This window comes from Scatophagus argus, chromosome 8, assembly GCF_020382885.2.
Source record: "Scatophagus argus isolate fScaArg1 chromosome 8, fScaArg1.pri, whole genome shotgun sequence".
Lineage (NCBI taxonomy): Eukaryota > Metazoa > Chordata > Actinopteri > Scatophagidae > Scatophagus > Scatophagus argus.
Window position 1 is genome coordinate 8037286 of NC_058500.1, and position 25816 is coordinate 8063101.

At 40.0% G+C, this 25816-nt stretch overlaps 4 protein-coding genes across 7 annotated transcripts; 3 read left to right on the top strand and 1 right to left on the bottom strand.

Moving 5' to 3' along the window:
* Positions 1–45: 45 nt before the first annotated feature.
* On the top strand, positions 46–2641 carry lsm14b (LSM family member 14B). 3 transcript variants are annotated; one of them, XM_046396698.1, is made up of 8 exons: positions 46–262; positions 407–570; positions 679–808; positions 910–1104; positions 1245–1331; positions 1414–1575; positions 1682–1820; positions 1918–2641. In XM_046396698.1, exons 1-8 carry the CDS (start codon positions 142–144, stop codon positions 2072–2074), a joined length of 1155 nt encoding a protein of 384 aa, XP_046252654.1. In that variant the 5' UTR covers positions 46–141; the 3' UTR covers positions 2075–2641. The 3 variants fall into 3 exon arrangements, with proteins under 3 accessions (XP_046252654.1, XP_046252655.1, XP_046252656.1); XM_046396699.1 differs by having other exon boundaries at positions 1685–1820; XM_046396700.1 differs by having other exon boundaries at positions 1260–1331.
* A 259-nt stretch (positions 2642–2900) lies between these two features.
* Positions 2901–11265, top strand: LOC124063247 (calcium-responsive transactivator-like). 2 transcript variants are annotated; one of them, XM_046396696.1, is made up of 11 exons: positions 2901–3347; positions 4198–4274; positions 4369–4453; positions 4559–4691; positions 5082–5336; positions 6161–6328; positions 7686–7787; positions 8290–8382; positions 8526–8645; positions 8739–8866; positions 9374–11265. In XM_046396696.1, the coding sequence occupies exons 1-11, from the start codon at positions 3279–3281 to the stop codon at positions 9398–9400; spliced, it is 1257 nt and encodes a 418-aa protein (XP_046252652.1). In that variant the 5' UTR covers positions 2901–3278; the 3' UTR covers positions 9401–11265. The 2 variants fall into 2 exon arrangements, with proteins under 2 accessions (XP_046252652.1, XP_046252653.1); XM_046396697.1 differs by lacking the exon at positions 7686–7787.
* Positions 11266–12154: 889 nt separating this feature from the next.
* mtg2 (mitochondrial ribosome-associated GTPase 2) lies at positions 12155–14870 on the top strand. Its single transcript, XM_046397925.1, has 6 exons — positions 12155–12636; positions 13219–13366; positions 13556–13671; positions 13805–14023; positions 14127–14265; positions 14371–14870. The coding sequence occupies exons 1-6, from the start codon at positions 12394–12396 to the stop codon at positions 14763–14765; spliced, it is 1260 nt and encodes a 419-aa protein (XP_046253881.1). The 5' UTR covers positions 12155–12393; the 3' UTR covers positions 14766–14870.
* Positions 14871–18577: 3707 nt separating this feature from the next.
* On the bottom strand, positions 18578–25239 carry LOC124063940 (cadherin-like protein 26). Its single transcript, XM_046398109.1, has 18 exons — positions 25087–25239; positions 24311–24430; positions 24066–24212; positions 23812–23956; positions 23488–23663; positions 23213–23344; positions 22931–23113; positions 22268–22599; positions 22026–22168; positions 21715–21939; positions 21343–21570; positions 21079–21203; positions 20696–20767; positions 20496–20585; positions 19915–20007; positions 19674–19751; positions 19481–19561; positions 18578–19377 (listed from the first exon to the last, which is right to left on the bottom strand). The coding sequence occupies exons 1-18, from the start codon at positions 25120–25122 to the stop codon at positions 19087–19089; spliced, it is 2697 nt and encodes an 898-aa protein (XP_046254065.1). The 5' UTR covers positions 25123–25239; the 3' UTR covers positions 18578–19086.
* Between the last annotated feature and the right edge of the window lie 577 nt (positions 25240–25816).

The following is a 25816-nucleotide window of genomic DNA, read 5'->3' on the forward strand; positions in this document are numbered from 1 at the left end:
GTTTAAGCCTCAATCAGTGGGCGGGGTTTTAAGTCACCTGAACACGCTTATAAATCGTTTCTTGTCACTCCAAACCTTGAATGCTCGTACGTGATGTGAGTTGTTGTATTTGTACGCAGTTGTCCTGAATATTCCCTCGCTATGAGTTCAGCTAAGCCGTACATCGGTTGTAAAATAGGCTTAATTTCAAAAGCCCAGAATCGCTATGAGGGGATTTTGTATACAATTGATAAAGTGAACTCTACAGTCGTGCTGGCAAAAGGTGAGTGATGTGGGCCTATGCCTGACAGCTTGTCATTGTGTCCACAAATGTGGGGCTTTATTTGCTGAGTTCTGTAGACTTGGTAGCAACACTGAAACATGGATGCCACTTTGTTGATTTTGTTGAACATTTTCTCTCAACCAGTCAAGTGTTTTGGAACGGAGGGACGACCAACTGATAGACCAATGCCTCCCAGAGATGATATCTTTGAGTACATCACCTTCCGTGGAAGTGATATTAAGGATATTACGCTGTGTGAACCTCCAAGACCTCACCACGGACTTCCTCCAGATCCTGCAATAGTACAGGTATACGAGAACTGCACGGCTCACACGCCAGACTAGAGAAAAGAAAAATGGACAAAGCAAATTAAGTCTCAGAAAATGTGTTGAATTGATCTAACATCTTTTATCCAGTCATCCAGTGCAGGCTGTCCAGGCATCTACTCACCTCGTGGACCTTTTAGCCCCCTAAGGATGCCCGCCTACAACCAGTTTGCTGCTAGCACTCTACTTAATCAACAGTATGCAGCAGCTCTTGGCCTTGGTAAATCAGTTAGACAGTTTATTTCTAGTGAATTGACCACGAACCCATACCTTTGTGCGGGAAGAACACAACCAAAATACTTGATTGTGTTCTTCATGCAGGGCCTTTACTTCCAGGCTTTCATGTCAGAAGGGGCCCCATGGTGGAAAAGGCTGTTCAGACCCTCCATGTGGAAAGATCTAGACAGAGGGGAGGCTCTATTGCATTCAGGGAGCAGGAGCAGCGTTTGGACAGAAGGAGGCCTCAGAGGACCAGTGGAGAAAATTTCCAGACCAGAGCAAACCCTTGTGCTGCCAGTAAGCTTACAGAATTGTGGCCAATTTATTTTTGATAAATTGCCCGGTCTTAAAACATTTTTGGGTTTTGGGAATTCTTCATGTCCATTTGTGCAATTCTGAGCAATCTTAAGATTGTTAATGTTGTTTTTAAATACAAGTGAGGTCATGCTCAGGTATGCCCAGTGTTCAGCAGGAAGCTCAGCAGCAGAATAGTGAAAACAGACCTCCACTGAGGAGAGGACAAGGTAACTGTGAAACATTCAGGTCTGGATATAAATGACAAAAGAGAGTCCTAAACATTGATTGCTTGTTTTTTTTTTCCCTTAGGAGCCCGGAGGCGCAGGAACCGTGGGAGAGGCCAGCTAATGGTGCCTAAGGTTCCACCTGCCACCCTTAAGTTTGACACAGACTTTGATTTTGATTTGTCAAATGCACAGTTTATTAAGGAGGAGCTGGAGAGGGAAGTGCAGGACAAGATGAATACAAGAGGTTAGAAGTTGAAATTCAGTGACTCGGCCTTTTTAAGACACGTTCATCTAACTTGTTCTTTCTTAGTGTATCGTTCCAGGGTGCTTACAGTACATGTTTCTGTCAGCAGATGGAAGTTATGAGGTAAAAGAGAAGGCAAAAAAGGAATTGCACACAACTGGTGAGGATGATCATTTTGGACCAAAATGGTACTATGACAAAGCAAAGTCTTTCTTTGACAACATCTCATCTGATAAGAAGTTCAGGTAAACCAGTGTATTTTAATGTTTTAATATATAAAAGTTCCTCCTGTATGTTGAGCTACAGGCTTGTGCCTTTTTTTGTGTCAACAAATGGTTTCAGACTAACGTGGGCTGAGGAGCGGAAGCGCAATCTGGAGACTTTTGGGGTCCCTGGGCGGTTTCTGAGGAGCCAAGGCTTCAGAAGTGGCTATAATGGACGAAGAGGACGGGGCACTGCTCAAGCTCTGTCTTACAGAATGAAGAGTGGACAGCTGTAAAGGTCAGAGTTTGGTACTAAAGTAATCCCATCCTTCCATGGTTGTTTCCCTTCCATATGGTGACTGTGTTGCGATGAGCCAAAGCAGTTCTGTTGGAACCCTAAGAAGTTGAGTCTTTTCTTGATTGTTTTTCTCCCTGGTGCATATTGCCCTGATTGTATTTTTATTTATCCTTTTTTTCCCCCCCAATTTGCCTACATTTTGAATATGGGTGCATGGCTCACTTACTATAGTTTTTTTTGTTTTGTTTTGTTTTTTTTTTTTTCCCCCCATGCTTTTTTTTTTTTTTTTTTTTTTTTCCAATTAACTTGGAAATGAATGTTTAAGTTTGTTTTATTTTCTGCTATTTGGAAGAATTTCTCTCCTAAAATGTGTTGGTTTCATGTTTAAAGTATCTGGCTGTGCCTAACCTAATTTGTAAATTTATTTCATTAGCAGATGCTGTAAACCATATACATTAACATAACATGAAATGAACTTAAATGTATTTAAATACTTAAACTTATGCATTGCTTTATTCTTTCACTGAAGCAAGACCTAGTGTAAATAAACTGGAAGTTGCTGATTGCTCGTCTCATGTTCTCTGAGGGTACTTCAAATTACAGTTGTAATTTTGTATGAAACCTGGGCAGACGTCCATTAACTTAGTGAGGAAAATGTTCGGCAGATGTTGACACCGTAGCAAGCTCTGACATGAGATTATGATATCATAATTAAGCTTTTTTTTTTCATGATAGTGAGTAAACCAATAAAAATACAACAAACCAAACGCAAACAAACCCCCAAAACAAACAACTTTCCCACCACTCTTCACAATTGCCAGTTAGGCGCATAACGTGGACTGATTGGCTCGCTCATGAATCAAAGGATAACCCGTCTACAGTGAGGAAGAGGGAGGTAGGCTACTCACTGTCCGGATTATACCAAAAACTGAGGGAGAGGGATTCTCCCTTATAGTCTCACAGTTTATGATCTGTGTCATCATTTGCGTGCAGAGCATTAAAAACACTTCTAACAAAGTGCTATGAAAAAATACATCCAGACAAATACTGCGTTTATTAATATTCATCCCTTGATGACAGAGAGACGGCGCTGACAATACCCCCATTTTTTGGCAATGGACAAACTATAACCAAATAGACGGTTGCGCTCAAGATAATAAATATTATAATAAAAGGAGCGCTTTTATTTCCCATATGACAAAATGTCGGTGGCGTTTTCATCGGTGCGCCCCAGGAGTAAAGGGGAGGTGACACAGCAAACGATTCAAAAGGTAAACAAAATCCTGATGGGTCGCGGCGCTTGTGATTGAATGCTCGAGTCTGGATGGGAGTGTGCGTCTCTGCTCGGCAAAGCAGGGAAAGTAGCTTGTGGTGAATATCAGAAGAAATGGCAACTGGTATTGTAACGTTACAGTCAACTGAAGGTGCGACCCAAACAAAGCAACGACGGTGATGTAGTCAAGCGCATTACGGGCTCAACACCGGCCGGAGCGGTTTGCTTGTGGTGCTGTTCTTCTCACTGCTTTTGTTTTTATTTACCGCCTGACGAATGATCCATATTTTTAATGCTTGAAATATTTATCAGCTTTAGATTTTGTTAGTTGTTTGCGAGAATTTTAAAAACACGTCACTGTTGCTGTATATCATGTCCCAGCTCCTCGTCAAACAACATCCCATTAAGTACAAATGGTTATTACGGGCAAACGCTTTGTTGCAAACGCGTAGGCTATGTAAGCATCCACTGAGAAAGGCGTATGACAGCAGTAGGATGGAGGGAAACTGAGCAGCACAGGACAACTCTGAGAGCCCTGCTCTTCAGACTGATACTGCCTTTATCCTTGCTTTAAACGGATGTATCTGCAAAAAAAAAGAAACCTGCCCATTCATCCTGAATACAGGGACTTTCAAACGTTGTTCTAAATAAAGACCACGAGAAGCTGCTGTTTCATTTCGCTCCGATGTGAAACAAAACTGACCCAGAAAATTTTTTAGGCTGACTGAACTTCTGAGAATCCAGGACAACGTCACTGCAATGTATTTAAAGGGCTGTTCAGTGGATAATTTTCCATGCGCTGTGGCTCGAGATAGTGTGAACTGAAGCTGTTTTGTTGTCTCCCAAAGATGCTGGATGAAAATCATCATTTAATACAATGTATAATGGATTACCAAAGCAAAGGCAAGACAGCTGAATGCACACAGTAAGTGTCCTTTTTTTATTCCTGACTATGCCTTTTTCAGTGTCATATTAAATGTGAGTAAATAAATCTATGTTTTATTTGACTTTTTTCCCAGATATCAACAGATCCTGCACAGAAATCTTGTTTACTTGGCCACAATAGCAGATTCAAATCAGAATATGCAGTCACTACTACCTGCGGTGAGTCATATGAAGGTTTTGAGAACAAGAAATCAGGGTCTGCGGACAGCAATAAGGACGCATAATCAATTCATAGTCAGTTTATTTACTTCGTTTACTTTTTAGCCTCCCACTCCCAACATGTCCATGGGTCCTGGGGGGATGGGCCAGAGTGGGGGACACGCTCCAAGCAACCTCAATGACACCATGGCACAAGGACTGCCCCCCACATCAATGATGCAAAGCCAAATGAGCAATGGTGAGATGTGAACGCACATGTGCTTTATTTTTCCGATATACTTTGGTGTGCACACATACAGCTCCATCTTGTTGTTCCCTTTGAATGCTTGTTTGACTTGTCTCGTCTGTCACAGTGTCTCCCTTCTTTCCTGTCTTCTTGCCTGCAAATTTCTGTGGTCTTTTGCTCATCTAATGGCCTGATTGTCAGATTCATCTGCAGCTGTAGCGACTTATGCTTTCGTTCTGTTTCTAATTCATTTTGAACACAGAACATTAACACTCATTCAGTCCTTCTACTGCCATGCAAGTTTCCTGTAAAGATGAACTGAATGTGTGTCCACGGTTGACATGTTATGGCACCTCATGGGAACGTGTGCTGGCTGCTCTCACTGTGCGTGTGTGTCGTCAGGCCCCAGCCATGCCCCCATGCAGCAGCAGACTGGTCAGGTGCAGTCGGCTCTCCCCTCCGCATCCCTCAGCCTGCCAGCCAGCAGCTTCGGTAGCTCAGCCTCAGCATCCGGCTACAGCCACCCTGCGCCCTCCTCCCAGGGCAGCATGATCCAAGGCCCTGGGCCTGGCTATGGCTCTTCCTCCTCTTCTTCCTCCACATCCTCATCCTCCTCTTCCTCCTCTCGCAGCAACCTCAACATGCAGTCCAACCAAGGTGAGCCAGGTATAGAGGAGACTAATCACCAGGAATTTTTTTTATGGAAAGGAATCCTTTCAGCTGTATGAAATGAACACACCAAAACACTTATTATTCTTAAGATTTAAGATGCCTCAGCTGTTTTTATTTTGTTAATTGGGTACAATGCAAGATCTGACACTTAGAAAAAGGGAGTGATGAAAGTAATGGATTTCAAGTGTTCAGGATGAGGTGGGAGCCATATGATAAAACAGTTGGATGGATTTCTCAAATAGTTCTCAATGTGTTCATGACAAATGCCCCCTTGGTCTCATTTAAAACATTTGCTCACATGCATATCTGCACTTATTGATCTCTAAATTCCCTCCTAGTCCAGTATAACCACCAACATAAGCAAACACATTCAGTTCATCAGAGAGTTGTCCTGCCTCCCTCTTCTTCCTTCTGCTTTAGGCATTACCTCTCCAAATCTCTGACTCCTGACCCTGAGATGCAGCCCTCCTCTCCCTGGATGTCCATGTGTATTTACTGTATTTGTTTATGCGCTGACTTCACTGGCTTTGTTTGCATTTATACCTCAGAACAGCATCTTGAAAGCATCTCCTCAAGGAGATTTTTCTTTAAGAGAACCCTGACTGCCATGGACCCATTTGGCTTTTCCCTGTGCCCTTACTGCCATGGACTTCCTACTACATTTGTTGGTTTAATTATGCACATTTTCTAATTTCAGTTTTGAGAATGCCATGTATGCTGTTGAATGCCATGCCGGTATGTGTAGTAGAGTGTGTCTGTGTATATTAATGTATGAGATCTCTTCCCCCATTATCCAACCTCCTTCCCAGTTTCTATGATGCACCAACAATCCACAGCTCCACACTACTCTTCAGCCCAGGTTGGGGGGCAACACTATCAGGGACAGCAGGCCATGGGCATGATGGGTCAGGGCACTCAAGGAAACAGTATGATGTCTCAGAGGCCCATGGGATCCTACCGCTCCTCACAACAGCCAGGTAGGTGGTAAGACTTATTTGCGCTAATTTGTTGTGGCATTGGGCTCAATTAGGTTGTGTGTGTTTTATTTGAAAGCTAAAGTACATACATGGATGTGTGACTAGAGCTTTTAACTGCTGGTCAACAGGTTTCCACTTTGATGGAAAAGCAACCTTTGCTGCCGAAGTATTAATTTTTGCCTTCAAAGGCCTTTAAGTGGATGACACTGAAGGTTTGCAAAATTAGTCTGTCCCAGTTGCCTTCCCGTAATTTTAAGAAGCAGACCGGAGATGTATCACTCGTGTCACTTTAGATTTCTGCCTCTGCAAATCACTTAATGTGTGCTGTGTCAGCATGTGCCTAATAATAGCTCCCCTCTGCACTGTTATGTCTTTTGAAGGGTGTGGACTGAGCATGTAGTAATTCAAGATATAGAAAAGGATGGGATACTGAATCCAAGGCAGCACTGGATGGTTGCAAGTCCTCACTGAGTCTGGTACATAGTTTTCTCTGCATGACTGGGTTAAGTATTGTCAGGAATAACAGCGTACTAGGGAGCTGTTGTATCCGTAGTTAAGCGGGGTGACTTGCATCCATTGGTTGTCAACTGTAGCTGCTTGGTCATATTGGGAGCTATCAGATATGTTGCTATGAGCATTGTCTTGTTGTTGCAGATGTTAAGCAGGGGAATACTTTTTATGCTATTGTTTATCTCTGTATTTGGAAACTTTAGGGTCAATTGTGGTTTGAAAAAGGAGATTAGACTGTGCATGACTCTTTGACACATCCTGCAGAGAGTTTCTGTTCCGTTGGTTTTCTGGAGTTTGTTGGATAAAAGTGAGAAGGAAAGGAAAGGAGTGGAATCTGGAGTTTCTGCACACCATCACCAAGCAGAGTTCAGATTCTCCCTGATAACTGGCTTTCTCGAATCCTCATTTTCTCAGCAAAAATTACATCTGATATCATTTGTCATGGGATTATTCATTGTAATTGCTCCACTTTAATAAGAGATTCCAAAATTTTGGTTGGCCCAAAATAACTTCCCTCATATTATTTCAATTCATAGAAAATCAGCACCAGTGAAATTTCACAGTTCACAAATTTTGAATAAAATTGTTATTGTCATACTCATGCACTCTGTTCATACTTATCCACAATAACTTAAATAAATTCTAAACAACCTGTCACTAATGTCATCTGTTAAAATCTCTTATTTTTGTCTTTCATTACTATACACACATATGCGCACACAGTTACACACTCCTTCAGGTTGCCGAAATTGCTGAAATGTCCTGGCACATCCACTTTAGTCTCCAACTCAGCGGCCAGTTGGACCAACCAATTGATTAACCGATCGTGGTGTCGCCTGTCTTGCAGGATCTGCACAGCAGTACATGGGACAAGACGAGTTCTACGGAGAGCAGTATGGACACACTCAGAGCTCCAGCGAGCCCATAAACCAGCAGTATTACCCTGATGGTAATCATGCACATCCATAAACTTCATACATACAGCTCTCAAACACACAAAATGCCATTACAGGATACACCATTTCCTTTCACCACTATCCCACAGGCCTTAGTGCTGAAGCTTCAGCTCTTCCTCTGAGTCACTGTCTTTTTCCCTGATTGTGGGAGATAAAAAGTATTTTAAAAAATTACAGAACAATGATATTGGTCTCAATTTTGTTTCCTGCCAGTGTGTCTGTGTCCATACTGTCCCCTTTGGTGTGCCGAAATTTCAGATTTCAGAAAGTCCTTTAGCAGTGTGTTGAAAAGAGAGTGCAAATTTTGTCCAGGGGGGGGGTTTTCCTTGTTTCCTGTATAATGTCGAGAGAGAAGCCATAAAAATGTTGTTTATGCTTGTGATATTGTTGTTACATGTTTTGGCAAGCAGAGTAATAATTTCTCTTCGCTGTGGAAGTGGATTTTGCCTTTGCAGAGGATTTTTTTGTGCATGTGTTGAATCATGTTCTCAACAGGTCACGGGGAGTATTCGTATCAGCAGTCTTCATATGGTGAGCAAAGCTACGACAGGTCCTTTGATGAATCTTCACAGCACTACTATGAAGGAGGTAACAGTTAGTCATTTTGTGATTTTAAAGCACATGTTTCACGTATGTTTTCATGCAACCTTAGTTTGTCTAAATGTGTCCAACCATGAAGTATGCTTCATATAATTAATAGCTGACGTGTACCTGTGTATATACACCTCCAGGTAACTCTCAGTACAGTCAACAGCAGGCCCAGTATCAGCAGGGCTCTGGCCAGCAGCAGCCCTTTAGTCAGCAGCAGTACTCTTCTCAACAAGGCTACAGCGGACAGTCACAGGGATATGGTTAGAAAAACCCATACAACCTATTGTGTGCATTCACATAAGCAGGCACACAAAAAAAGAGTAAATGAACTGAATGTAACCCGTCTGCTACAGGTCCTGGTCAGGGAGGATCCTCCCAGTATTCTCAGTATCAGCAGGGTCAGAGCCAACAGTATGGCTCCTACCGCTCCTCCCAAGGAGGTCCTGGAGGACAGGCGCAGAGGTCCTATGCCTATGAACAGGTACATTAAATTAGATCATATTTTCTCAGATGCTTCTGATTTTCTGAAACTGGCTTTGCAACACTGATTAATTAAGTCATCTGACAAATATGAAAATTTGTACATAATCCCTGATAAAGGCTTATGTTGGGTGGAATTCGCCAGTCAATTTGTAATTATTAAATCGGGGAAGAAATAACTTGTCAGAACAGGTGGTTCATAGCATGCTTGTGTAGGATTTAGTGACATCTAGTGGTGTGCTTGCAAACTGCAATCTAAGCAAACTAACCTAGCTAACTAAGCTAGCTGCCCTAGCCCTAATGTCACAGCTCAAGCAAGGAGGGTCATGGTTAAATTTTACATGCTGATGATTATATTCATGTAGGTCAAATGATGATTAAGTAAAACACATCAGGAAAGGTGATACATGTGTGAATAATTGAGTTAACTTCAAAAGATATTTTGGTACTGTGAGAGCGTGTGAGAAATAAAGTCTAATCCGTTGGTGTAAATCATCTCACATTGCAGGGTCAATATGGAAATTATCAGCAATAAGTACTGCATTGTTTCGAGGTTGGAGGAAAAATGAAGAAGGAGTGGCTCAGCTGTGGAGTAGATGATCTAGCTGCATCAGATTTATTATCTTCCCACTAATCATCATTCTAGCTACAGTAAGAATAACTCATCTACTTAAATGTAATGCTTTCGTCATCTGTTTTGCTGAATACGTTTGCTACTGTCCACCCTACAAAAAGTCAGGGTGCTTGTAGAATCAAGACTGTTAATGTAAAACCCTCCATATGGATTAAATAGGGAACTAAAAGGAGCAGGAATGTTAGTAGATGAACCCAAGCAATTAAACTGAATCCTTATCTTTATTTACTGTCTTTGCTTTTCCCGTAATGTTTATTTAATTTCACAAGCTTTTCTTACCCTCCTTTTTTGGTGTGCAAAGCACAGTCCAACAAACATATGAGACTGTGGCCATAAAAAGTAAATTAGATTTGAAAGAAGTGTTCCTTGTTACTTATTTAATAGTCTAGGTCCAGCTCTTTCTTTCAGTCCTAGTTCAGATACTGTCACATCTTACAACAAGGGGAATTCATTTTAAGAAGAAGGTGAAAACATTGGTCCTTAAACCTGACTTGATCCTGGGGTTTTGTCTGTGCTAGTCAAACTGTGATGTGTTGCTGTGTGGTCTAACATTACGTGTTTTCACTCTCTGCATATGTCTTACTGAGGTAATAGGCAAAATAGATAGCGGACTGATCCAGACAAAAAAATAAAAGTGTGTACCATTTTCCATGGTAATCCTACATCGTGGTAGTATTTTTGACACTATATTTTCAGTGGCATTGCTCTGCACAGACATGTTCTGTACTTTGCAGAGGTAAGAGGGGTCACACTGCTCTAATGCCATTCAGTAATGATTTTACATTAAAACAAACATATTGCTACTTTGTCTGCACTTTATTTTGCAGTGACAGTGTATGTCTTGTCTGATATTTTGTATTGTAGTGCAATTCAGGCTGTTTTTAATAAATGATTCTCAAAAAGCCAAAGTAACACAGGAACAGAACAGTAACGGGTCCTGCACCTCTACTTCAATAAGTGCAATACGCTCCGTCTGTCATGTTGAGGTTGGTTCTTATGGTGAGCTCACATTTTTTGTAGTTTCTTGATATACAATAATGGCAAAGACTATGGCTGGTTTGTCTAATGTGATGTTGCTGGTTTCAACTGACATGTCATATTTTAGAAAATGATTTTATGGACAGATTATGTGAAGTCTTTCTTCACAGACGTCAACCTTACTGCTTCAGTATTCTTTTTCCATTGAAAATGTGTACTATCGTATTTTGTATTAGAAGAAGAAAATGTTAAAATTAAGACAAGATTTAGATATGTGTACATGTCTTAAAAGCACACTTGCCTTATTTTACATTTCCTTATGTTATCTATCTATCTATCTATCCATTTATCTATGTTGGGCATATATCATGTTGTTTTTATTTATTTATTTTATTTATTGAGTTATTTATTTCTGGCCATTTCACAGAGCACTGTTTCTTACCATTGGAGCAGTAATAAGGATCATTACTGTGACAGTGAGGGTCCAGCTTTGCAGTATTTTCTCTAGTAACTCAACTTATCTCAGAGGGGTAAATTAACACAATAGTTGCAGTAAAGAATGCGAGATACCTGGCTGTCAAACAGCTAAATAACTATGTACCACTCAACAGTGACAATCACAGGATTCTCTATACTACACTGAATTTGTATTAGTGTTTCATTTTGCTGTGAACTGAACTTGTATGGCACATCTTTTCCAGTTCTGTGTAGTGTGTCATCACTGATGTATGTGGTACGCCTTGTTTGTGTGTGTGTGTGTGTGTGTGTGTGTGTGTGTGTGTGTGAGAGAGAGAAGTTTGGTGTGCATAATCCAAATTTGAATGTTATCTACTTAACTATTCTAAGTTAGCATTGCCTGACCTTTTCTGCTGTCTTTTGTTACTGTTTGTTATACAAAAATAAATTGACATTCACCTTTTATCTGTCTGTATTTTGTGTATTTATTACAGAAATACCTGAAGTCACACATGTTGTTATTATTAGTTACAAGTTACAGCAGTTACAGTTACAGTTATCAAGTTTCTGTTCTTTTAAGGTTGTAACCAACAAAAATATGCCACGAAACAAAAAAATCAGCACTTTTTAATCAACCTTTTCTGCCCCTAAGACGTGTTCCTCTTTCAAAAGAAGTGTTACAGACATGCAACCATATAATAAATAAAAAATAATAATAAAAAACAAAAACAAAATAAACTCAGCTCTTGGCTCAGAAACATTAAATCATCGGCGTTTTATTGCCATTCATTATTTTCGTGGGGGCAGCCGTGGCCTAGAGGTTGGAGAAGCGGCTTGTGATCGGAGGGTCACCGGTTCGATTCCCCCACTGGACGGGCAGGAAAAATTTGGGTGTGGTGGAGTGATTAATGCGAAAAATACTCCCCCCCTCTATTAGCCGGCTGATGTGCCCTTGAGCAATATGCTCCCCGGGCGCCTGATGCTGCCCACTGCTCCTGTGTGTGTTTCACTGCATGTAATTTGCCGGGTGTTGCATGTGTGTGTTCAACTAAGGATGGGTCAAATGCAGAAGACGAATTCAGTGTGTGTATGTAAAAATATATATACTGCCAATAAAGTTGATTCTTCTTCTTCTTCTTCTTCTTCTTCTAACACAACTTCCAGCTCAGCAGGTGGCAGTAGAGAAGCCGGCCGCATGTAAGTAACTGACAATCGCGTTACGCGTATGCAAACTGTCCCTCCGTGGTTTCCGTACTGTTACTGTATGTCAGCATGGAGTAGGACGATAATTTCGCTATTGGACATGCCTATAGTAATATTCAAGAAATCATGAAAAGATATCTAATGTTAATTTTAACAGCTGTTTCGTTATTACTTCCCTTGACAGAATCCACTTCCGTTCACTGCCAGCGATGTGTATTGAGCCAAACGGCCGAGGTGACATTCAATAGAACTTAACGATGTTAGCGACTTGGACGAGAGTTAAAAGCGCTCGGCTGCTTTATCCGGACATACCTCTAGGATACATCTTAGGAAACGAGACCAGAAGAAACGAGTTAAGTTTCGGTCGCGTTTGTTCTCCAGTACCAGCTGCGTGGAGACGAAAAGCCGCCGCTGGTGTCAGAGATGTCGGCACGTCCTGTTCGCTGTTGGCCAAAGGCAAAGGAAGCCAGAGGAAGGCGGAGCTGTCTGAAAAGAAGCTGGTACGAGCTCTGTGTATCATCAGCATTTCCTAACGTTTTAAGTGAACCATGCCGGGGTTATAACCAGTCAATCATCTAATTTTGGGGGCATATCAAGTTATGAAGGAGCTTGTCCACGACTTTATGCGGCCTGTGTGTGGAGTCTCCTCATTAGTAATAGCAATTCTACAAAGAAAAACTTTGCTTGTAGCCCTCAAAACAAAGAAAAATAGCTTTCTCAGTGTGGATCCTTTGCCCAATCTGTGAGGACAAAATGGATGGAAATTTTCTTTATTTAAAACCATAAAGAAACCACACATCGCAGGACTATCCATCTGTCCAACGTGTTTTATTAGTCTTATCTCTTGTTGATATCTTAAATTGGGTCTGTTTACCATGAAGACATGCCCATAAACATCTCACTTGGAGAGGAGTTAACTTTTAGACCAAGTATTGTGTTTCTGACATGCTTAGCTGAACGTTGTTCCTCATCTACAGCTGATCCTCTCATGGTGGTTTATTTTTGGAGCACCTCACCCATTGAAGCATCCAAAACAGCCCTTTCCTTTTTGATGTTAATTTATTTCCTGATCTGATCCATAGACGCGTCACTTTGTAGACCAGCGTCGTGTGAAGCTGGTTGCTGGATCAGGCGGGAAAGGGGCCTGCACCTTTCACAGCGAGCCCCGAAAAGAGTGGGGCGGACCGGATGGAGGAAACGGCGGTGATGGAGGAAGCATCATTATCAAGGGTGAGCTGGGTGTCCGACTCTTTGAAGGAATGTGTACTGATGTTTTAATTCGATTTTTTTGAGAGTAATCAACAGTTAGGTTTTTCCTGTACAATAAATTTGTTGAATTTGAATAAAGGTGCCATGTCACCACAGTCTCTGACAGAACTCCAAAACTCCCGCCTTTATTCCTTACTTGTGTGTTTACAGCTGACCGGTTTGTCAAATCGTTGGCTCAAATTGTTCCAGTTTACAAGGGAGAAGATGGGCAAGCAGGAGGCAGCAAGAACTGCTACGGCAGGAATGGTCGCCCAACGTATATCTGTGTGAGTCCATGCATCTGATGATAAATGATACATATGACCACGTTTGTCATAAACCTACTGCCTAATCTTCTTTTGATGTTTTTTATGTTATTTATGTTATTCATATTTATGATATTTATGTTTTGTTTTAAAGGTGCCGTTAGGTACTGTGGTGAAGGAACAGGGAAAGACAGTAGTGGATCTTTCTGAACACGGCCAGGAGTATCTGGCTGTGTTTGGAGGGGCTGGTGGGAAGGGGAATCGTTTTTTTCTGTCCAATGAGAACCGCTCCCCAATGCAAGCAACCCCAGGAGTACAGGGCGAGGAGAGGGTCTTTCACTTGGAGCTCCACACCATGGCTCACGCTGGACTGGTGAGAAATGGCTGCTTATGTTTGAAAAATAACTTTGGCATGTTTCTTTTCAGCACTGCAAAATGCAATGAAAGGAGTGTTTTGTTATCTTTTTCCCCATCAGGTGGGGTTTCCTAATGCTGGCAAATCGTCATTGTTGAGAGCCATCTCCAATGCCAAACCGGCTGTGGCTGCTTACCCTTTTACAACGCTCAACCCACATGTAGGAATTGTCAATTACAGGGATCATGAACAAGTTTCAGGTAGTTCATTTTAAGCAAAACATTACTATATTATAGAATTATCATTATTTATTATTTTACAACAATTAAATGTATTTGTTACACTTTAACCCTGGTTCTGTGTAGTTGCTGACATCCCAGGCATCATTCGAGGAGCCCACGAGAACCGAGGTCTGGGCATCTCTTTTCTGCGTCACATAGAGCGCTGTCGTTTCCTGCTCTTTGTTCTGGACCTGTCGACTCCTGAGCCATGGACCCAACTCCGGCACTTGTACTATGAACTGGACCAGTATGAACCTGGTTTGTCCAAGCGGCCTCAGGCCATCGTAGCCAACAAAATGGACCTACCTGAGGCCCGGGACAATCTCAAGACTCTAAAGAGCCTTGTCACCCAGCGGGTCATCCCTGTGTCGGCTCTTACAGGACAGAACACTGAGGAGCTCATCCTCCACCTCAGGGAGCTGTATGACGGCTACCTCCAAGGAGATGGCAGTGGAGACCGCAATCCCTCAAGGTGGTAGTGAAAGCTGTTTCTGTATTGCTGTACTGATGTGTCTATGATTCATATTCACACTGCAAAATCTAAAATGTATTTAAATTGCTTAATAAATATGTAAACAGAAAAATCAGTATTTGTTATTTTTATTAATGATTCACAGCATAATGCACGACACAATGAAATATTTTTGGAATTTCTTGAAACATTTAATATAGCTTATGATAGCTTTTTGCTATACAATGTGGACAGATTTAGACAAAGGTGACACTGAACTGCATAGTACTTTAAAAAGCTTCATTAATCGTGACAATTCAGTTTATTTAATGATATTTGTGAGCCTTAAGACAACAAGGATGATTTCTAGAAAAGTCTGAACAGCAGAACTGTGAAGAGACTGCAGCTTTACTGGACAAGCACGATCTCATTTTCACTGTCTGTACACTAATTCAACAGGTTGTGCTTAAACATTAACATTAACATTAAACATGAAATTTTCTACAGCAAGCTGGTAGGTAAAGCAGAAGCAGTCCATTGTGATTGTACATTGGTGGTCATGCCAGAGGGGTGTTTTGTTTTGGGGTTTTTTTTTTGCTTTTTTTTTGCTTTTTGGGTTTTTTTTGCTGAATAGTGACGCACAAATGTCTGATGTCTCTTCGTGCGGTAGGTTTTGGATGTTTACTAGGTACTGCTGCAGCTGATGTCCATCCCACGCAAGCACAATGACTCAGATTTCCGTTTATGGGTTGATTTAGTCAGCAGCCCTTAATTAATGGTTTTTTAATGGTGCAAAAAATAAAGTGTGTTGGATTCATGTGATTCTCAGCAAAACTTACATTTATTTCAAAAGGACCACTAAGAGCAAAGATGTTGTACTGTGCAGAAAAGGCAGAGCAAAGGAGAGGAATAGTCCTTTGGGACTGAAATTGTTATAGAGGCTGTTATGTCACTTATTTTCTTTTTTTGTTACATAACTGATGTAAGTTAGGTTCACTGATGTTGTGACAAGGCCTGTGTTTTGTGCTTTACAAATATAACTGCAGTAGGATCCAGTTTATACTTGACATACTTGAGCTCTTCCATTCGGTTGACACTTTTTTTTTGTGGCGTGGTGTATGATAATAAAGTCTGCTCACCCACTCTCTGCTTAATTGCACATTGGTCACAAGGGGGCAGTAGAACTTGAAAACAAATAGCTCTTACACTGTGACCATAGAAAAACAAAGCTAACTGCTGCTTACACAAACACAAAGCAACATTTACATCCTGATATAGCCTGTTTCTGAACAGGACATAAATGCAAGTCAATGACGTTTCCACCCACCCATGAGGGAAAAAAAAAAAATCTCTGGATCTTTCTTTCTAGTTTTGGCCTGGCACGTGGGGGATACCTGGAAAAATATCTTGCTGGAAATCAAAGCTGAAAACACTACAGAGAATATTTGGTTCTCCTCCAGAGGCCTTAAGGACAGAAACACTGAATATGGCAGTTCTCTAGCTGTTCCTGTAAATTGGATTTATGCATGAATTTATCAGAATAAATGGCGCACCAGAATAAGCACACCAAACCTTTTTCTCAGGTTATGCAAGTCACACATGCCATTGTGACTCCACCGCATTTAGGCATCTTTGAATACTTTCACTTTACTGTCTGGCTATCCTCTGATCTCATCTGTTGCTTCCTTGGTACTGTCTGTCACTTATCTTTTAGCTCCATCATTGTGTCTGATAAAAATGGACTGCTGTTGGCTTACACGCACTATTTCGCCCATGGTTTCTTGTTTTTTTTATGGCCTTCAGGACCATCCTCATAAAGGTTTCCAGCACTGGATACTGCCCCAAGTGAACAACACACACCCTAGAATACTTGGTCATTTCTCTAAAGTCCCTCTATCATTATGCTTCTCCATCTGTACTGCTGCCAGTGTAATGCAGCTGCAGAACTTAATAATTCAAGGCAAATGGTTTGGTTTAAAATGGTAATTGAGGTTTTGGGTCAGGTTGCAATTAGTTCCCCAGGACATTTCATCATTATTTTCAGAAGGTGGAGATCATTTTTCCCATCATTCAACATCCCCAAAACAAATTTTACCCCTTTTTGGAGCCATGAGCAAGAAAGGCAACAACATTTTCAATGTCCACACAGCATTTCAGGATAAGTGAATTCTTAATGTAAGTCTTACACTCATTTGGAGCACCTTGTATGTATATATCTGTTCTGACTATGTTGAAACTTAAAATGCATTGCTGAATGGTGTGTGGATCGTCGCTGCAGTCATTACCATCATGTAACCACAAGGAGTCAGTATTTCATAGGAAATCGATCAAGTGAGGTTGATCAAGTAGAAAATGATTTGGAGTTTTAGTCTGAGAAAGTTGGATAAACATAAATGAATAGCATTGGAAATAAATTCAGACATATGCCTGTGTGAATGTGCGCAGTGCATCTCTGTGGGTATATACATATACAAAAAAAATACATGGTACAAGTTTTTTACTTATGATGTATGTGGAAGTGCACCCACACAGAGGCTCGCACACACCCTCTGTCTTGAAAAAAACAAACAGGTTTGTCAAGCTGGTCATGCTTTGTTGCTTTGTTGTAACATTATCATGCTTCCTTGGAAGTGCGTTTTTTTTGTTTTTTTTTTTGCCACACCTGCATGTTTCTAAAACTGACGCACTCCTGTGAATTCAATCGTGCCTCCTAAAAGAATTTGTCAGCATTTTGGCTTGTGGTGAAAAAATGATACACTTGTACTGTATATTTTATTGTATGCCACAATAGCAAAGGGTTACACAATGAATGAAAAAAGTTATATAAATCTTTAGATACCACCCCAAAATAAACAAAGCAAAAAGCAACCATTTTCATGTGATTACTGTACATCAACAACATTTAATACAACCTGAAGTGAAAGAAAACGCAATTTGATATGCATTACACACACTTATAAAATGGTTAATTTCTGCTCAAGCTGTTGTTCACACAATACCACAATACCCAGCCCTCATTGTAATTGCTGTGTTATGAGATTCCATCTTCTCACACCATGACCTTACCATACTACACACCCTTCCACTTCACCATGACTCTATGTTTGCTTCTTTTATTCTTGTACTAATGTTTGTGCCAATCTCCTGCATTGCAAAACGCCTCTGATGGAGATTTAAAGTAGTTAAGCTCCTGCTCTGTGTGAAGTTTGATATCTCTCTTGCCCAACACAAAGAAAGAGCTACATTAAATTTCATGTGTTTTCAGCAGGAAAAACTTTTCATCTGAGACTCACTGCACGGGAAAACAATAAGAATTGCGATAATATTTGTGGATAAAAGGTCAGCGTGAAATGTTAGTTATTTCTGTGTGAGCTTTCTTAACCCTCTGTAATTTTTTTATTTTCTTTACCTTATTAATCCCAAGCTGGGAAATTACCTCTATGCATTTAACCCATCGCTGATTGAAACACACACATGCACATACAACATGCAGTGCAACACACAGGAGCAGTGGGCTGCAAATTGGGGGTTAGGTGCCTTGCTCAAGCTGGCTTAAGGGGGGGGGGGGCAACATTATTAATCACTCCGCTACACCCAAGTTTTTCCTGCCCATCTGGTGGATCGAACCAGCGACCTTCCGATCACAAGCCGCTTCTCCAACCTCTAGACCACGGCTGCCCCTAACCTCTACAGAACCTCTTCAGAATGAGTTTCCCAGTCTTAAAATGATACAACAGTGTCATCCTGTGGACACTCTCCTAATTCTTATTCCTCACCTGACTTTAAACACAGGTTCAAAAGCCATGAATGAAAATCTGAACATTCAGTTTGTTCTTCAAGTTTTGCGATATAAAGAGATGTTCAAGTTAGTCCAAGAATTTCAGTTGTTCGAACAGTTTTTCTGCGCTTTTCAGTTTTTAAGAAGCCATCAGTAATTCCTCATCCACCTTGAATGTTGCTTGCAGGAAAGGAGAAAGATAAACATTCAAATAGTCAAGATGGTTTGTTCTGTTGCATACAATAGAAAGACAGAAAATGTCTTCTTACCAAAATGTGAGTCCTGTAACAAATGTACCAGCTTTCCTTCTTCAGTCTGAATTCTACCACAGAGCAGAGACTCTGAAGGGTGACCTTTTGGTAACATTACTCACTGGTGCACACCCACTGTTGTTAACTAAGTTCTAATTTTCAAAATTTTCCCCCCGCCATCACTGACAGATACAGAATCTAGAGAAGATAAATGAATCTGTCAAGTATTGATAAAGGTAACAAAACTTGCTGAGTCACCTGGACCTGATACAAGCAACATTTGTCATGATTATTTGATCAAAAATATAGCAATGCATAGTTTAGAAATGTGATTGAATGTTCATGCTAGTTTTTTCACTTTCCATTTTGATCACAAAATTTTCCATTACATGGGAGGTTCTAGTACTGCAGGCAGTACTTTCAGGAGGCATGCAGATTGAGGCCAGAGTATTGAATTTGAAATCCAGGTTCAGGTCTGGATCAAAGGAAACATCAGAGATGGGGATGGGATCGAGTTCATAGTTGAACTCAGTCTGGCGTTCCTCATCATAAACATGAAGAATGTCGTAATTCACGTCCTCCTCTTCTGATGCCTTGAGGTTGCACAGCCTCTAAATGATACAGAGGAGAAAAAAGAAAAGGTGAAGAGATTCTCAAAAACAAACACACAATAACTTACTTTCTTTGCAGGACTGATTGAATTATTGTCATTACCTCATTCAGTATTTCGTGCAGATATTGTCTGTAGCTGTCAATGTCATATTCTGCAGAGATTTTACTGCCTTTCATCAAATACTGGAAAAATCAGAAGCAGACAGTTGTGTGATTTCAGTTGTTGTCAATAACAGCATAAGTCTAACATAAAATTTCACAGTAAAAACACTGATAGGAGTGTAGATTGGAGTACCCTGTGCGCAGAGTTTTCATGCTGATGTCTTGTTCTCACGTTTGACGATGCACCCATCGATTGGGAACTCAAATATTTCTGTGTACATTACAATATGACAGCTTTTGAAATGTGGTACAATTTAATTTAATGAGCTGCAAAATGTTACGTCTCAGTAAAATCCATCATTTGCTTCTTCAAATTTGGTAGCATTACTCAAATTCAATAATAACAGTAATAATGATAATAATGATTTCAGTACCCAATCCGTTGAGTCCTCACGTGTAAACTCTTGCCGCATTAAGGATTTTGTTTGGTAGTATTGTTGTGATGTTGAGTTGGCTGAGCCATCTAACTGAAAAATAAAACAAAACAAACAAAAAACAATTGAACATTTTTCCATTTGTCAACAAATCTTATGAAAGTCTGTCTGTTAGCTCATCATTCATATCTGAAAAGAACTAGCGTTTAAAGTGTTTAGTGTCTGTCTGGCTGGGTATTGTAGTTTTTAGCAAATATAACTTAAACAGCAGTAAATAACATTTACTGAATAGTATTTTCAGTCACTGTTTGGTGTGGTAGCAAGGACTTGCAGCAGGATGGGGTTCATCATAATGAGATGAAATGAGATGAGATTCAGTCCATATTTTTTAAAATATTAACAATAGAGACAATGGAGTTCTATGGCTTTAGCCACACAAACAGTACCTGTTCTGGTTTTGATCTTTTCATTGGATTTGTTGACAATAAAAAAAAACAAAAAAAAACAAGACTCATCCTTTAATGTAAAATATAAAACATTTTTTTGAACAAAATAGATAGATAAATTGACAGCTTCTTTACCCAGCCGAAACAGTCCCTTCGCTGTTGAACATGGTCGGTTGTGGTTTGCTCTTGTGACCCTGCTGCTGCTGCTGCAGTAGTATTGACTGACTGTATTAAAAAACAAATAAACAAACAATAAAAAGTCATGACCACAAATTTATCATGATGCTTTTTTTTTTTTATCCTGTTACTAAAACAATATATTTTCCATCACTTACTTTCTTCCGTATGATTGTTGTCGGTGGAGTTTGTTTCACATTCTGACTCGGTCCTTGATATAAAGACAACACCTGTTTAAAATGATAAAAAGTTCAGGTTTTACAGCAACAAGTCACAGTTATTTCCATTATTTTAGCGTGTACGATACTGCTGCTGTAGGGCAAAAGAAAGAAACACAACCCTGAATTCCACTAATTAACATAGCTTTTTTTTTTTAGCAATTACTCAAAAAGATACTGTTTTAATAAGCTCATAGGACATTTATCTTAAGACTTTAAATTCAAGAAATGGGAAATGAAAATCAAAAAACTGAAACAGCTAATTAATTTGTCTACAGTAAAAAAAAATTAAGAACAGGTAATTTTGTAACAACAGTATTTACTTTGCAATCAGTTCCTGGTGCCTCAGTGTTAGAATTTATTAGATGTTGTTGACCTTCGTCTGATTCATCTGGGATTTCTTTGCTCTCTGCCTTACATGACACCAGAAACACCAAAAGCAATAGACCTGGGAGAGAACACACACACACACACACACACACAGAGCAAATCATACAGTGTTATGTCCTGTTTGTTTTTACTTTTACACAAACAAGCAAAGACAATCTTATCCACAACAATAAAAATCTTTTGCGAATGTGTCCTACCTGCAAAAAGCAGCATGCCAAAAAAAATGATCCCAAGTGCTCCAGCTCCTGCTGCAGAGCCAGTGACTTTGCGGAAGCGACAGTTTGGTGCCGTTGTGTCTAAGCAGTCGCACACAGTAACTGACACGGTGTGGACGGCGGTTTTGTGCTGACGGTCAGACACTTCCAACTGCAGGGTAAACTGTCCCGAATGAACGCTGTTCTCTTTCACCAAGTTAACCGAATACCCTGTGCATCCAAAGTGAATTGTCACATTAGAAAGATTCGTTGTGCGTACCTTAGAGGATGATTCGATCGCAGTTGTATTATCTGTGAGTTATACGACCATGGCCGTGTTTGAAACCCAAAGGAGTTGTCTGAACTAGAGCTCACCTTGTTGAGGGTCAACACTCCATTTGTTCCTAACATCTCCAAGGAGCTTGAAGTGGAAAGGTCCACCATAGGGCTCTTCATCCAGGTCCACGACTGTGATGTTGGCCACGGAGGGTCCTTCAGATTGGCACATGTCGATTACGTTTGTAGTCAGGGTTGGAACATTGTCATTGTCATCGTTAATATGGATGCTGAGGGTTGCAGTTCCTGTCTGTGGAGGTTTGCCTGGTAACCAAAACCACATTTTCAGTAATGTGTGTCAGCCAGGACTGATAATATATGCAGAATCTAAGAACAAGTCCAGCTCATACCGTCATCAACAGCATATATTGTGACTGTATAGATGCTGTCTTTCACAAAGGTTGACTCTCGGTCCATCGTCTTTATTGTGGTTACTTTTCCAGTCACGGGGTCCACTTTGACCCAGCCAGCTGGATCATCTCCTGTCATGTATCTGAAATAGAGATTTTCAACTTCTTACTGACATCCTAATAGATAATAATAATAGTATAAAATTGTCCATTAAGATAAACATAGTCTGTTTATGGCTTACACAAATGTGTTTGGACTGAAGATGTCAGGATCTCTAGCTGTAAATGTCCCCAGATACTGTTCACTCTCAATATTCTCGTTCATTGTAACTCGTTTGTTGGGTTCGTCGAAGATTGGCGCCTCATTCACATCCTCCACAGTCACTGTCACTCGGCGGACAGACAGACCTGTTTTCTCTTCCCCAGTCAAGGCAACAGTAGTAACACTTCCTGCAGTGACTACTTCCCAAAGACCAACGCTTGTTTTTCTCACCACTTTGCATGTGTAATAAGCAATCTCATTCTCTACACTGATAGTCACATTCTTGGAAGGGCTTTCTTCATAGTCCAGGTGCTATAAAAGAAGTATAGATTAGATGTTGGTTTGAAGACAAATCTGTGCCATAATGTGACATAACATCATACATCACAGGGCTTTTTAAGAGTTGTAAAGTTTATCATTGACTGGCAATTGGTTGCTTCTGCATTGTAGCACCAAAAACAAACAAACAAATAAATAAATAAATTACAATCCCTATACATACTATGAACTTGCAAGAGTATTCATTTAAGTCTCATTCTCTTTAGCATTTGGAGTTTTGGTGGTGCAGTCCATTCCCTCAAAGGACTGTTTTGTGCATTTTAACTTAATAATTACTGTAATTTGACAACACAACATTTGATACCTTCTCCACATACAGCAGTCCCTCGTTTGTCACGGGATCAGTACTGATTCTGAAGTTGTTGTTTGTGTCTCCGTGGACATGATATATCGCTCTCCAGGCAGCCGTACCCACAGTGTCTTTGTCCGCAACTTGTAGCCGAAATATCAGAACATTTTCCTCTCCTTCCTTCACTCTCCCTGGACCCTGAGGTGAAAAACAGAGGAACATTTTATTATGAAAACAGACTGCTGTATCATAGGCAACATCTGTCACTGCCTTTGTCAACTGAAAGTAATTGCTCACTGTTTGTCCTGTGATCTCAGGAATGTGGTTGTTTCCATCTTCTATGTTGATGATCACAGTGCAGGAGCTGGACTGCTGTATTTTTTTCCCATGGTCTTTTGCCTCCACTATAATCGTGTATTTCTTTGCCTCCTGGTTGGTTACAAAGAACAGGTAATTAGTGTCAAACATACGACTTTGCCATACTGTTGAAATTTAAGCTTAAGTTCCAAGATCAACACATTCAGTATTTTTGATTGGAGATTATTATGGCAGGAATCAATGAAAGCTCTCACCTCATATTCCAAACAGCCTTTAAATGAAATGATTCCAGATTGAGTACCAGGGGTCTGGACTAAGTAGAACTCCAGATCATGTGGTGTAGGAGTGACGGAGACTATTTTTAAATCAAGTTCACTATTTTCCAGAGAGGCGTCACCATCGCTTGCCTTAATGAGAATCAAATCAGTGCCTGTCGGTATCAGAAGAAGAAAAATGTTATTTTTGGTCGTTTGTGAAAGTTACAATGTTTTTATTTAATCTGATTTACAATGCCACAATAGTGGCAGCAAATGTTACATCGTTAACATTACATTGTTAAAAAAAAATGAGCAAGTTACCTTGTACTGTTGCCTCTTCTATGCGGATCTCGCGCTTTTCAAAGTCAAACTTTGGGATGTTGTCATTTGCATCAGCTATTGTTATCTCAATGCCCAGCTGTGTGTCTATTATATTTTTTTCTTTATCAAATGCCTGAAATACTAACTGTAATGGAAAGTACACAATTGTAGAATATGAACACATGCACACATAAATATTTTTCTCCATCCAGGAAATCTTTGTAATAATGTTGTTTTGATAAATTCTGTCTTACCTTCAAAGATTTGTGTTTCTCATAGTCTACAGCGCGGTGGACAAAAATCTCCCCTGTGTTTTCGTCGATTTTTAATACATCTCTGGGTTCCTTATCAACGCCTTCACCTTGTATCTTGAAAAGGGTGAGGCTTTTCTCAATTTGAATCTGCAAGGAGCCAAGACACAAATTTTGTGATGATTTTCATGCATTGTTTCATATGTGCTATTCATATTGTTGTGTTGTGACTCCTGGTTGATACTCACTTTGCCCAGTAAATATGGGAATTGTCCACTATAACCTTCATCAATAATAAAGGAATCAATGATCCAATTTCTTTTTTGCCGATGCAAGAAATCTGAGGATGCTCTCTGGACTCCCACACACTGTGAAAAGACTGCGTTACATTATTTGCATCAGGCTAAGCACATTTGAATCTTTTTAAAAAATATTTTTTTATATTATTATTTTATTATTATTATTATTATTCAGACAGAAAGATACACATTCTTTTGCTCAGGTCAGTACCATACAGACAGATGAGGCAATGAATAAACAAAACGAAAAGCACAGTAGAAAACAGGAGGAATAAGGTGTTTTCAGTCCAGTTTTTATTTATTTATTTTGTTGCAAAAAACAAAATAAATAAATTGTTAAATAGAAAATGAATACTGAACACAATGTTAAACAAGATACTCAGTTGTGGTGCCTAACACCACTACCAGAATATATATATTATATATTATTATTACATAATATGTATGTATTTATTATTTATTGTGTAAGTCATAAACATTTGATATTTTATATTAATGTTGACAGACATAACAAAATAAAAGCATCATAACATTAAACTGTGTCTTTGTTGATTTGTTATGAAATTGTTGATACGCCCGTTTGTTCTCATTCATGCTGAGTGACTTGGGGATGAGTTTCTAAAAACAATCAGTCACGTCCAAGTCAAAAATAAGCATCAAGCATTGTGTTAAATTATTTTTAAGGCATCTATCGAGAGAGACGGCGACCTAAGAAAAATTCTTACCAGCATTACAAAGAGGCTGAGGCGTATTGTCTCCATTGTATTTCCAGATCAGGTATCGTTGGTTAGGCTCTCAGATGATAAATGGTTCCTTAAATGCATCTAAATGAATGCTCTGTCAGTGTGTGTTCTGGCTGTAGTTAACCTGTGAGAGGGAGGGCCTGTGTCATCGTAAATTATCTCATTTGAATCTCCAGGTTTATCTTGCAAGTTCAGGTCATCAGCAGCTGGGTGTGTATCAAGCACGGTGTGCGTGTGTGTGTGCGTGTGTGTGTTTGTATGTGTAAAATCAAGCATTGTGTTACGGAAATATGGTGAGGGTTCCTCATGCTGCTTTACAGAATATAATAATGATTATTGTTGTTATTTCGATAGCTTCTTACAAAGTACTTAACAATAAAAAGAAGCACATGCTGCAAAATACATTAAAAACACATGGCACTGCAATCATGTAATGCATAGCTGGTCTTGACAAGCCTCAAAGCTTGTTGCAACACAGGTCAACATTCACCCATTCACACACACACACACACACACACATAGAAACAATCGAGTTTTCAGCGCTTTTTGGGGGCATTACATAGACTTACATTCTTTTCCTGGGGGCGTAACCATAACAATAAACTCTACTTGCCTAGTCCTATCCCTTACCTTAACTTAACCCGAACCACAGAATAACACTGCTTCACCCAAATGAGTAATGATTAACGTTATGGGGACTTCTGTCATTTTG